The sequence below is a fragment of the Carettochelys insculpta genome, chromosome 2, assembly GCF_033958435.1.
Source record: "Carettochelys insculpta isolate YL-2023 chromosome 2, ASM3395843v1, whole genome shotgun sequence".
NCBI lineage: Eukaryota > Metazoa > Chordata > Testudines > Carettochelyidae > Carettochelys > Carettochelys insculpta.
The window spans coordinates 70,690,773-70,704,659 of record NC_134138.1 but is presented as its reverse complement, the minus strand read 5'-3'; the positions used below and the strand labels follow the sequence as shown (position 1 = coordinate 70,704,659).

General features: G+C 45.1%; 1 protein-coding gene across 1 annotated transcript in view; it reads left to right on the top strand.

Annotated features, from left to right (window-relative positions):
• Positions 1-13,126, top strand: part of CLVS1 (clavesin 1) — a 112,184-nt gene extending 99,058 nt beyond the window's left edge. Inside the window, exon 5 of the mRNA XM_074985762.1 lies at positions 13,039-13,126. Coding sequence (XP_074841863.1) covers positions 13,039-13,126 — 88 coding nt within the window. The remainder of the gene's footprint in view (positions 1-13,038) is intronic.
• Positions 13,127-13,887: the final 761 nt, after the last annotated feature.

Here is a 13,887-nt window from a genome sequence, read left to right as displayed (position 1 = left end):
TTCTATGCCAAGTGGAGGGGTGCAGGGAGGAGAACAGATATTCCATATAAGTATGGAGTTAAAATAGTCCCATTCCCTGTATTATAACTAGTATAGAAAATACTGGTGGAGCTGGTGAAACCCTGGGTGGGCACTTCATTGCCTTTCTCCATTGCCTTAAAAAAAACCCCAAACAATTCCCATTAAAAAGTATCTGGGGACCCAGAGTTCAGGCTCTAAGTCAGGGGGCAGCAACCTGTGGCTCCAGAGCCGTACGTGGCTCTTTAAGGAGTCATTTGAGGCTCTGATGCTGCTGCTGCCTCCTCTGCAGCTCCCTGCCCTGCTGCCACTGAAACAACAGAACTAAATTCAGTTGGCTGAATGGCCGGCAGGGCAGCAGGAGGGATCTGGTCATTAAACCAACTGAATTTAGCTCCATTGTTCCAGCAGCGGCAGGGCAGGGAGCTTCAGAGGAGTTAGCAGCAGCCGCCTCTGGTGCTGCAATGACTCCATTTGGGCCCTGGGAGGGAGCAGTGTGGTCCCAGAAGGGGGAACTAGAGGGGGCCTCCCTCCCCCACCCACCTGCATCTTCCACGTTAGCTGGCTCTGGCTGGCTCCCTCTCTCCCTCTGCCAATGTGGGGACTGAGAGGAGGGGAAGGTGGACTGGGCACAGGGGGATGGAAGAGGAATTGGCCCCTCCTGCCTGCCTCTGCTGCAGGTGACAAGTGCCCCCCAGGGAAGGCCTGGCCACAGAGCTCACCTCAGGCAGGCTCCATGCTCCACCAGCTCTGCACAGGGCAGGGAGGAAGCAGGGCATGCTGCTGCTGCCTGACAGGTGGGCAGGGAGCTGGCACCAGGTCTCATGCAGAGTAGCTGCTGTATCTGTGTGCCGCTGCTCCTGGGAGTGTGGTAACACAGGCTGACTCAAACCAGCAGCATCACCAGTTTCTGGGACATCAAGTGGGGCCGGTACTTCGGCTCTGGCTGGGAGAGCAGGTGTGACATCGAGTGCCACCTGCAGGGAACTTGCTATCCAGTCCCTCCTCTTCAGCATGGAGGGTTGATGTGACCATTGCCCCTTCCCACTTGTCCTCATTTGCTCTCCAGTCTAGGGGTGAAAGTAATGTAAAACTTCTAAGTGGTACAAATCATTGTGTGCGCTGTTCTTAAAACAGGGGTTTCAAAAAGTACAGTTTGACTTGATTAATTAAGGACTGTCTCATATTCACATGCATTGCAGCTCATGAAGGATTGACTTTGTAACTGGATTTTTTAAAAAAAATGGCTTCTCTCAGCATTTTGCCTGCAAGACCCCTGCTCTGAGGAATTTCAGCAAGGAATTCACAGGGCCAGCCGCCTCTCATTCAAGCCCTAAAAGAAACTGAAGAAATGAATTTAATCAAATAACTTGACAAAATCTATGATGAAGGAACAGATAAGTTAATTTTTACCACATAACATAACTTTTTATAACTCAACAGATATTGTCTTGACAGTTACAATAAACATAAACATAAAGAGAAACAAAAGTAAAACTTCCACACCAAACACAGTCAGCAGAAACAGTGAGTCCCAAAAGCTTAGGTTTAGTTCACCTAAGTCTCAGTTAGTGGCTTTGACCGCTGAAGCTGTACAATTTGCTGAGTCTGAACCATCTTCCCTCCACTTGCTTGTGTGAATCTTCAGTTGAGAGCCCTGCAGATTTGCCTCCACTGTGGATCACTGCTAGACAGCCAGCGAACAGATTTAACTGAGTGACTGTTAGTCAGAAGTACACAGGTTAAAGAACAGTGGCACCCTGTTACAAGAAAATACAAAAACTGAGAATAACAAACTAGAAATGCCTCTTTCTCCATTATCACATTAACACTGCTCATGTTCCCTGGTAGACGGCTAACACCATCACTTCCAGCAGCAAAGTGCTTCAGAGTTATGACAAAATGAGGAAGCTACTTAGCTTCTCTGAGACAACACCTCCCCATCAGTGCCTCATGATGAGACTGCAGGCTGTAATACCAAAGTAGGTCCCAAAAGGCATATCGTAAGTGTTGTTAGTCGTTGGAAAATCTTACAACTGCTGACTTGAGTTTGCTGATGTTTCAGAAACTAATAGAAAAGTCTGTGGTGCATTGGCCCTTGTAACTGATCTTTGGCAGGCAGTGTAGGAAACAGCGGAGCAGTTCCCAAAGAACCAGTGGGCCAGGGAATCTGAAGGCATGATCAAAAGTATCAGGCCATGGCTGCACCGACAACACCTGACGTAGGACAAAGAACTGTCTGCCCTCCTTTGTAGCTCTGGTGGTGTGTTTAATCCACACACAGCACTCAAACGCTACAGTGATCCATGAACCGTAGGAGTCCAGACAAATGCAGCTGATATAGCAGGGGTCAGCAACCTTTCTGAGGTACAGGGTTGAAATTTGACCTTCTGACCTCTACGTATGGTCCAAGTGCCAGTGATACTTTTTAAAGTCACTAATAGTCCTATGTACAACAGCTTCATTAGTAAATAGCTAAAGATGCAGAGCTTTGCCGTTTAACTGGTGGTTGGTAGCATTAGCTGCTTTTTTGTTAATTAACAGGCAGCATGGCTTTGCGTAAGCTCCCAGCTGCATGAAGGAGGAGGAGGGGTGAGGCTGAGCTCCCACCTCAGATGTTGGTGAAAATCATCTCATGTGCCGCTCTTGGCACCTACGGAGGGGGTTGCTGATCCTTGTGGTACAGTAGAGGGGCGAGCAAACTTTTTTATGTCAGGCCCCACTTTTCATCCCTGCAATTACCACAGCCCCCCCAGCCTGTCTCATGTAATCCAAACAGACGGAAATTTCAGTTTGGATCATATGAAAAAAAAAAACACTTTCAGCACATGTAAGACAATAAGTCTGTAGAACATAAAAACGTTATTAATCAGTGTATAAATGTGAACACACAGACATAAAACCAGTAACATATTTCAACATTTTAATGAATGGATGAGCCTGAGCCCCAGTCCCCACCTTAAAAAATATCACACCCCTCCAGGGGCCCACCCCCCACTTTGCACATCCATGATATAATATACCCAGGACCGGTAGCACTGCCTAATAGTAAGATGGCCACCTCTTTCCGTTTATAGCACCTTGTTTTCACTTGTATGTGACCTGGCCAAATTTAACCAGCAGGGCTTTGAAATGTTCCATGCCAGGCTGAGTTTTACTGGGAGGGAATATTAGCCAAACTAGTTCAGCAGTTTTCAAGAAGGAAGCAAGAAAAAAAATACATTGTTTAGCTAACAATAAAATATTCTTAAAATTTCCCTTGGAACAGCACTAGCGCACCCTTGGAGCAGGGAGGTGAAATTTGGCAGGGGAAGGTCTTTTTGTGAGCAAAGTGCAGGTTGCCATCTCTGGGAAAATCCACCCATATTTCAGTCAATTATAAACCTTTGAAAAATCACAGCTCACGTACACGCAGTAGAGACATCTTCCATTTTAGCGGCTAAAATGTCCAGTGAGCCCATATTCACAGAGCCAGTTCAGTCCTGTCTTACTGCTGGGCCATCCCCGACTGAATATGCTTCATGGCCAGGGCCACAGGAACAGAGCTGGACTTTTTCTGGAGTTATAATTTCCATCAGGTCTTGGCCAGGCTGGGACTGGCCCTGAAACTGAGACCAAGGAACCTGTCTCTCCTGTACTGTCAGTAACCCCCTGTTTGTACCCAGGTAGCAGAGAGAATGAAGCCATCTGATTTTAATAGCAAGGGGGCAAACGCTAGACCAAAGGGGAGGGAAGGCAGTAGCCTGGCACTAGAAGTCTGATCAAGCCAGAAGTTGAGGAGAGAGACACTGTGGGCGTTGGAGGTTGAGGAGGGCAAGGGGACTGGCTGGGGTCATGGGGAGGTAACACACATCATGGGAGGGACTGGTGTGGAGGTAGGGGAAGAGAAAGGCTGGTGGGACAAGAAGAATGAGCCTAGGAACAAGTGTGGCAGGGAATGGTACAGGTGTGGGGGGCAACAGCTCTGACGAAGAGCTGGGCTCAGTGTTGGGAAGGAGACAACTGGGTTTGGCTAGACAAAGAGATTGGCATGGTTCACCTTCTTTGTGTCCTTCTTCCTGTCTCTGCTCCCTTCTGAACCCTGTCCCCCAGCCTTCATCAGACTCCTCCAAACCCCTGATCCCCCATCTAACCTCTGGCCTGGGCCCAGCTGCTCTTTACTCCAGAGACGTGCCTGTTTGCTGTGGCCTATGGGCAACCAAGCTAAGTGCAACCTCCAGCAGCTGTCCCCTCCTTTTCCCCTTAGTGGCTGTCCCACATGCCCCACCATAGGGTCTTGCCCTCCTAACCCAGTCCTATTACCTGCCAGCAGTGTTTGTGGGGGGCACTATCTGAGACACAGCCTCCTCCATCTCTCTCAGGCAGTGTGAGCAAAGAGAGCCCAGCAGCCTGACCCCCCTCACCCATCTGCCATCCCCCCTGGGGCTGGGGCGCTGCTGGCTACAGCATGTTTAAACAGTCTGTTTAAACAACCTGCCCACCTCCTCCAGCTAGCTATTTAAACAGACAGTCCCTGCTGCTTAAGGAGCTGTCTCTTTATAATTCAGGTCCCTGCTTTGCAGCGTACAGGACAATTAGCTTTTTTTTTTTTTTTTTTAAAGTTGGGATGTTCTCCAGGGAGCTAAAAAGAGGGACAGCCCCGGCTAAAAGGGGACGGATGGTCACCTTATTTATTCACCGAAGGGCTAAGTTCTAAGCACTTTCACTTTCAGATTTATGGGATGGTTGTATTGAAGAAAAGCCACAAAATTTGGGCTTGAGCTGTGCACACCCCTAGCTCCAGGAGGCTGAATACAATGGAGCCTAGATTGAACCAGGGTGTAACTGCAACAGATGAAAAATATTTCTTTCCCATTCACCGCAGCTCCTTTTTTACTCCAGTGAGACTTAAGTGCTTTGCTGAATCAGGGCCACATTGTGTGCATATGTCACAGGGGTTGGAGGACTGTTCAGGCTGCTGAAGGGAGGAGGCACCTGGTCCCTACTAAACCCAAGCCACTATGTGGTCCTCCTGAAGAGGATTGATTGATGAATGCGCGTACTGTCTATTGTTACCATGCAAATCCTCACCTATCTGCAGCTGATACGAGACATTGGTTTATGAGGAAAGGTTTAAGACTCAGGCCAGGGCTCTGGCTGACCCCATTCCCCCACCTCCCATGGACTCCACACAAGCCAGCTGGTGGTGAGTGACGTGCACATGGCCGGAGGACGCTGGAGGAGCAGGGTGCGGATGCACAGCTGGAGGCTGGAGATAAGCGACGGTTTCCCCTTCAAAAAGCCACTTCTCTCCAGCCCACTGCACAGCTGCCCTCTGCTCCTGTAGCCTGTATTTGCACCCCTGGGGCCTCCGACCTGCTGTCATGAGGTTGCAGGTGATCTTCCCTCCCTGCCCTCCTCCAGAGTTGCCATCTCTCCCAGAAGTGACGCCATTGCAGCAAATGGCTTCCGGTCCTGCCCACCACGGATTCTTCCCCCATAGAACCCTCTTCTTCCCCTCCCTCTATGGAGTGGCTGCCCCCACCCATGGCCAGTGGGGGGAGCCAGTGCTGGTCTGTGGCGGGCACCAGCACTGGAAGGGACAGCCCTGTTAAGATCAGAGTTATTTTTCTTAACCCCTTTACAAGGGGCTTGCCATCCCTTGTGGGAGCAAATAACCCAACTTCAGTGTGTGTGGAAGTAATCAGCTGGTGCATGCCAACATGTATTCCCAGTTGAGATAGGGGCCTGAGGCCTGTGGAACGCCTTACAGCCCAAGTAGGATGTACTGGTCAATACAGTTCAAGATTCATGTATTTCTAAAGGTTATCCCCAATAACTGAAAGTAGGTGCCCCCCCTCAGCCATTCTACGCTGTTGGAACCCTCCCTTAAGAGAAACATTCTGGGACCACTGGCTGGAGTGAGACATTATTCTGAAATTACTGCTCTCCAGCAACATGCAATGACACTGCTCCAGTCATGATCATCACCTGGAGTCGGTTTTGACATCCCATTTACTCCAAGTCCCATGCAAAAGCTACCCCTAGGTTCAGAGGAGAGAAATCCCAAGAGATTGTAACCACCAGAGTTCCCTGTAAACTGAGCACTGGAGCAGCCATCCAGAAGAAACTCAGGAGCTGCCAGCTGACTAGCAAAGTGCCCTTAGCCATCAGCATGTTTTCCTATCGGTGGTGCACAACCACACATGCCTTGGTGCACGCAGCAACATTTATTCTGCCGCTGAATGGAAAAAAAGTAGCGGGAACACTGCTAGTCACCCATTTCTTGAGCTGGGGGGATCACAGCTATCACTGCCACTCAGTGCACAGTAGAACCTCAGAGTTACAAATGCTAGAGTTATGAACTGACCACTCACCCACACACTGCATTTGGAACTGGAATTATGTCATTAGGCAGCAGCAGAGATGTGGGGGAGGGGAGAGAAGGGAAATACGTTACCTTAGTGTGTTAAGTGTAAACTAATGAAAATAAGGGAATGTTTAAAAAAGATTTGACATGGTAAGAAACTGTTTCTATGCTCATTTAAATTAAGATGGTTAAAGGTAGCATTTTTCTTCTGCATAGTGAAGTTTCAAAGCTGAATTAAGTCAGTATGCAGTTGCAAACCTTTGAAAGGACTACTGTCCTGTTTTGATCAGAATTACAAATATTTAAGTTACAAACACCCTTCATTCATCAGGACAGAACCAGCTTGCTCTTTAAAACTCTCCAGCCTTGACTCTTTCATCCTAGATATTGTGTACTTTCTACTAACCTGCTGATGACAGACCTTGAAAGACCATGCACAAGGTTACAAGTTAGACTCCACTAGTGGCTTTGCTCTTTCATTGGTTTAGGTAAGGCAAATAGAGTCCATGAAGAAAAAGCTTCAAGGCATCTTAAATAGAATATTATTTACTGCATACTAAATGCTGAGAGTTTATGGCACCAGAATAAATCCTTGTAATGCTACTTACTTAATTAAGAGTTAGCATTTACAGCTCCAAAAATCCTAAACAATTTGGCAATTGCAGCATAACTGTTGTTTTCTATCAGTTTCATGGATATTGCTTTTGGATCTTACTGCAGAAGGTAGATTTTTAGCCTAATGGCAGAAGCAAATTATGTTGGGCCTTTTATTGTTGCATGAATAATCAGTGAACTTCACCTACTTACCTTTGGACAAGAAAGAGTTCCAGGGGTGGAGAATGTCTTCTAATTTCCTTCAGTGGAAGGAATACTGTGATCTCGGGAAAACAAAAGCCAGAATTTGCATGTCCAGTTCATGCCCCCAAGCAAACCTTGGTCTACTATATATTTGAGAGAGTGAGTTTGTGTCTGTCTATTTGTTCAAGAATTTCTGTTAAACTGTAAGAGCTAGAACTACCACATTTGCTATGCAGCTTCCACTTATCATAACAAAGTAAAGTAAGGATTTGGTTGTGCCAGGAAAATGAGATGTGCCTGAAATGCAATTGGTTCTCATAAAATGTAAAGGAAGGGCTATGCTCCATAATAACCACTTGGGGGTAGCTGAGGCTATGGAATGAAAAGCAGGGCTGTATAATGATTATAGGGAGTCAGGACTGTATAATGACGGCTGGGGTGGGGTGGGACTGAGACAGCTATAACCCTACTGGGGCAGCAGGGGGCAGGGGTGGAGCAATGGACAGTTATCTACTGTTCTGAGAAGTTTGTGTGCCTGTCTGTCCCCCAGCCAGGGGATGTGCACCCCTCCCCCAGCTGTGCCTGCTATGGCTGCAGCAGCCATGGAGAGGTGCTTCTCATGTGGCCCAGGCTGCTGTGGTGAGAGAGAGCTGGGATTGTCCTCTCACTGGGGCAGCCTGCATACCGAACCCCTCATCCCCAGCCTGACTCCAGAGCAATGATTTAAATGAAGAAAAACAAAGAATAGAGTTAAGGACCTGAACAACATCAGGTAAATCTTCTAGTTCTAAATATAAAGTAAACCAGCATCCATTTTAGATCTGTGGGTTTTAAGAAGACAACAGTCATACAGTTCTGAGCTTGGCACATGTTGCAGTAACTTCAGATAATATTATCGGAAGATGATTCATACTTTCTAAATCCAGCTAATGTTTGGATGGTATTGAAGTGGAATGAGTCACCAGCCCTAAGTGAAAAGTGTGTGGAGAATCACTTAGCACAACCACCTGTGGATTTAGAACAGAATGTTCAGTCACCACAGAAGCAGCACGAATCCCAGTGAGGTTCTCGAAGGAAGGAAGGAAGGATGACATGATTAAAGTGTTCAGGCTGGCACCCATTCAGGATGCCCTTCCCCCATTGTAGCGCACATTTCCCTGAACAGGAAAGGAAAGGACCCAATCCTTCCTGCAATGATGTCACAAAACTTCTATTCGCTTCACTGTGAGTATGCATAGGGCCCAAAGTTTTCATCCTCAGCTCTCCTGTGACATCAGAGAAGGGTGGTAGGCATCACATCCCCTAACTTCATTTGAGTTGCGATGCTGGCAATCGACAAAGATTTCTCAGTCCATCAAGGTTTGCAGTATGAAAAACACTGAGACAGAAAGATTGGTCTAAAGTATTGCAAAGAGCAAACCAGCAACCAAATCACTAAAATAAAGTGAGGTGTGGAAGAGGACTGGATGGAGCAGAGGATAAGCTAATTTTCCCTTTGTCGTTATCATTTAGGTTATTGGTTCACCTCTGGCACAGGACATAGTGACTTGAAAGTGGCTGTTCAGTGTGAATTAGGCTGGTTGCCTTTGCCTCTAGTGAGAAGAGATCCACACCACCAAAGTGCCATCACGCCTGGCCCCTTGGTAATCATACTGCAGAAGCCTAGGAGTTAATTGGCAGAGAGGACAAACTAACCTCCATGTCAGAATTAAAACACATCAAGGGGAGGGATTTAGGACCACCCGTATTTCCATCGCCTCTGCTCCATGGATAAACAAAGGTCTTTAATACCTAGGACTGTTCATCCAGTCACAAGAGTTAAATGTACCGATGAACAGGTGCTTTCAAAAAGGAGATAAATGCCAGTATGCAGTTTTAAAATAAGTTGATAACAATGCTACATTCCCCAACTCACTAGGAAACACACACAGTGGTGGGGAACTGCCTGAATTCTCTTCTCGAAGAGAGAGAACAAACAGAGAGGGGAAGGGAAGCATGACTGCATGGGTTAAATCTGCTTCTCTGGCTGTGGCTTATTCCCTGGTCCCACAAGCTAGTCATTCCTCGACTGTAGCCCTCACCTCTATTTTCAGCTAGTCATAACTCCATGACTTCTGAATTTACCATTTAGTTCCATTGTGTAGCCTCACACTCCGGAGCAAGCCAGTACAGTCCCTTATACAATACTGATGTCATCTTACAGTATCTGTGGTGTGACTCCTGTGTAATACTAGGCCTAGACTATGTATTAAACTCTGGAAATCGATAAAGTGAAAATGCAGCCACCTACAGACATCTTCAGATAGTGTAAATTAGTGCAGCTCCATTGAAGTCAGTACAACTGAAGATGTGACCCTAAGCTTAGCCTCCTACTAAGCTATACTATTGTTTGGAGTAGAATATCCTATTTGATTAAGGGGCTGGAGCACACGAGCTATGAGGCGAGGCTGAGAGATCTGGGCTTACTTAGCTTGCAGAAGAGAAGAGTGGGGACAGTTTGATAGAAGCCTTCAACTTCCTGAAAGGGGGCTCTAAAGAAGATGGAGAGAGGCTGCTTTCAGTAATAATGGATGGCAGAAAAAGGACCAATGGTGTGAAGTTACAAAGAGAGAGGTGTAGGCTCGATATTAGGAAAAACTATTTCACCAGGAGGGTGGTGAAGCACTGGAATGCATTACCCAGAGAGGTGGTGGAATCTCCATCCTTAGCGGTTTTTAAGTCCTGGCCTGACAAAGTCATGGCTGGGATGATTTGGTTAGGGTTGATCCTGCTTTAGGCAGGGGGCTGGACAAGATGACCTCCTGAGGTCCCTTCCAGCCTTAGGATTCTCTGATTCTATGATTGTGCATAGTGTAAATGGCCTTCAGAACCACCTGACTGCATAGGCATTGGAGTTACATCATGAGTAACTGGGATATAGATGACACATTCAGAAATGCACATTTAATTATATTCGCCTTACTCATGCATAAGGGAGTCCATAGAGGTTGGCCTTACACACTGAGAAGCTAGAAGGTCCAAGTTAATGTATATCTTCTGGCTTTTTCACATGTAAGTTAGATATGGGCACAGAGTAGGTTTAAGCAGATCTATGGGAATCAAAATTAACTTACATCACTTTACCCATCACTTCTGAATTTGGCACAAGATGTATTGTAATCACTCGAAGGCAACAAAATGCCTTTATTTTGGAATGCTGAACTTTCAGTTGTTTGTGCCCCCCATTTACAATGTTGCACTGTGTTTTATCGGGGTTGATGGTGTACGTTAAGGTAGTAGTAGTAGGCATCCTTCAGTCTGCATAGACTATGGATCGCGCCCTTTAAAGTTTTAACTGAGGACTTCATTTACAGCATCTATTGTGACTATGAAGACCCACGCAAGAGTGACAGTCCTTGCTGCATCTCTTGCAGATGTAGTGGGGTACACTCATTTAATAAAAGTGCAAAATTTTGTACTGCCACTTAAGTGAAAATCAAAATGGCTTTAACTGGGATTTAAATAGTGGGATTACAAGTTATATACGCAATCAGACAGTGTGTCTGATCAGCTACAGTGTATCTGATTGCTAAGTTTTGATGAGTGATTGATATTGAATTGCAATGAAGAAAGTGTCAATAACACAGTCCTCTATTTTGGCATTTTTGAAGAAGAAAAAAAAAAACTACTGTGAATCCTAGTTGTAATATTAGCTTGAGCAGACAACATGTAGCTGCGGCGTTGAATCAATATGAGCACCTCTAGATTACGGCTGCTTTTTATGGCTTGCAGGCATTTCTTAGTGACATGAAGTAGACCCTGAAACAGGAGACAAGAGAGTTTCACTGCTATAAAATAGATATTTTGTTTATTTTAACTGGCTTTCAGAGACAGCAGGGCCAAGGTGTGGGGGGCACACCCCCGGAAGGGGCACAGCCTTGGGCAGAAGGGACAGGACGAAGGACAGCCAGGCCTTGGTGTCCCCTGGAGCACAGCACTACCCCTCCCCTGCAGCCCTCAGAAACCTGCATGGAGTGACCCTCCCACAGCGCTTCAAAGGGGCTCCGGTCTCCTGACCATCACTGCTGCTACTGCAGCAGCCCAGTGCTCCAGGCCCCTTTGAAATGCTGGGCACCTATTCAGCTGCCTCCCTTCCCCCGGCCCGTCGGCAGGTATAACATATTGTAAGCTACGACAGGTAGAAGCACCTTTTAAGACAACAGTTTGCAATAGGTCACAGTTTCTTTCTGAAATTAGGGAATTATAGAATACACCAGTTCAAGATGTATTTTAAAACGCTAACACATTCATGTTGCAAACCTTCCGCCAACTCACATAATCCCATCAATAGGAAGAACATCTTGCCTTGCTCCCTAAGGGGCACATACCATCCTTTTCTAAAGCCCTATCATTGATGTTTTCGGCAAAAGTGGGCATTTGTCCCATTGGCTCAGGCCAACTTGATTAGTTGTCCTGGTTTCTCTTTAGAAATATGGTCATCTTATTGCTGACGACTGTGAAAGCGAGTGCACATTACAAGGCAGATCTTCACGGGTCTAAATGGACAACATTCATCTCTGAAGAGCTACATTTTTAGTAACTACCAGAGCCAATGTACCTGAAAAAATTTCTTTTGAATCCCACTGATGATAAACATAGTCAACAGATGTTTCATTGTTTTCTTCCCAACCCTTCCCATAAACCAAAACAAACACAAGCAAAATCCAATATTAACAAAATCCACCGAAAGAACTAAACTTTCGTTTTCTTCCAATAAAAATTGCTGTGTTGGACAAATGAAAATCCAAACACGATGGCTGGTTCTTCATTGCGATTGCTTAGCGGTGCTGTCGAGATCAGGCCAGCTGTGCGGATTGTTTAAAGCAGTATGCTGCCCTGGGGGTTAAGCTGGATTTAAGTATTAGAAATCCAGCTCAGGAGAAAAATTTGATTTTGGGCAGGGGAGAGTTTGGAGGGGGGCATTAATCTGCTTCTAAAGAAGACAAAGAGGGAAAAACAGTTCAATGCTGTCAGAAGGCTGGGCCACCAATAGGGCTGTATGGAATTTCTGGCTTTGTATGTTAAAATGTATGAATTCTTCATGCAGTATAAATATTTGAGGAAATGTACTTTCTTTTAAACATTTGATACAAAGACTTCATCTTAACTATCTAGTTCTTATGATCTAGAAAGAAACTGTTTGGAGGTGTTTTAAGTTGAAAAAATAGCTTGTAAAAATGCTATTTAAAAGTTCAGGATTTAATAAAAAATATTAGAAACCTAAATAATCTCCTAATTTACTAATCAGTCCTCATCACGATATGTCTCTGTTCTCAGAAGCACAGGAAGTATTCAAGTAATGATTCTTATAAATTGTCCAGCAGTTTGTAACTGGTGAGCAGTGAGTCAGTTAGTGGTCAAACAGAGGTTATCATAATATCAAGGACTAGGCATTAGAAACATGAACTGTAGGTAATGAACTGGTAGTAACCCGGGATAACTGTGTCAACGAAAGGCTATTCTTTAAAACCAAACTGATTAACGTGGTTTATGATTCCATTTATATCTTTTTTTAATTTTAGAACTCTAAATGATTTTCCCTTTTGGTTTATTCTTAAATATTAAAACCAAGTGATTTTTTTCCTCAACAAATGACCCAAGTAAATCCCTCCCCCAAAACACACAGACAATAGACAAAAATCCCTTATCATCCATTAGAACAAGAAACATCTTTGGAGTTACACAGTGCCTCTGTTGTACAGAATATGCTGGCCCTTTCCTTCTTGAGGATAGCAAAAAGGAAAGGTCACAAGATTCTCAGGGGGCTAAGGCAGGCTGAAGATCTTAATACTTCTGCCTCACTCTTTCTTAGTGTGCATGTGTTTTGCTTTCAGGTCTCAGTCTGTGGTGGAACCTGGCATGCTGAAACAGGAGGAGCTGGGCGAGAGTGAGAACACCCAACTTCTCCTGGCTCTAGACTGAGTTCTGCATTACCAGCGCTCACAAACACATTGCCAAACTTCAACAGCACCAGAAACCTGCAAAGCACACAGCACGCTTTAAGGAAACAAACACACATACTCTGCTTGAAAACAGGCCCTCCATTTTTCCAGACCAAGTAACGATCGTCACCAGCCACCTGTCTGTGCAGCCAAAGCTAAGCGAAGACAGATTTATTTTGGTGCAGGGTGCAAACTCAGATAAATTAAGGAGTCTAGCTGTAAAAAAAAAAAAATAATTATTTTCTTTTGTTTTTTTTTCTTCTTCAGATTCACAGCATTAAAATGACTGAAAAGTGAAGGACAAAATCCTTTGTACACATACAAATGATGCACAGATGGAGGCTTTTCTGAGTCATTATGCAGGGATGCACTTCAGTTTTCCTAGATTACGTGCATTTTAAAATACAGTATCTTGAGGTTAACCTGTGCAGTCTAATTATTAAGTTTAATGTAGTTTCCAGACCTGAGACAACAGCATCTCCAATACTCTTAAACCCCTATCAAACTTTTTCTTTAAAAAAAAAAACAAACCCAAAACATCACCAGCATAATGTCATTCAACATTACAGTAGCTGATACCATCCCAGCTACTTGCAAGGTTCACTTATTTCAGTACCCTGCAAAGATTGTTCTTTATTTATGAAGCATCTATATAACTGTCAGTTAAATGTAATGAGCTATGTGGGCAACGGACACACACAATTTGAAATGCAATTATTTAATTTTACTAATGTGTTTTTT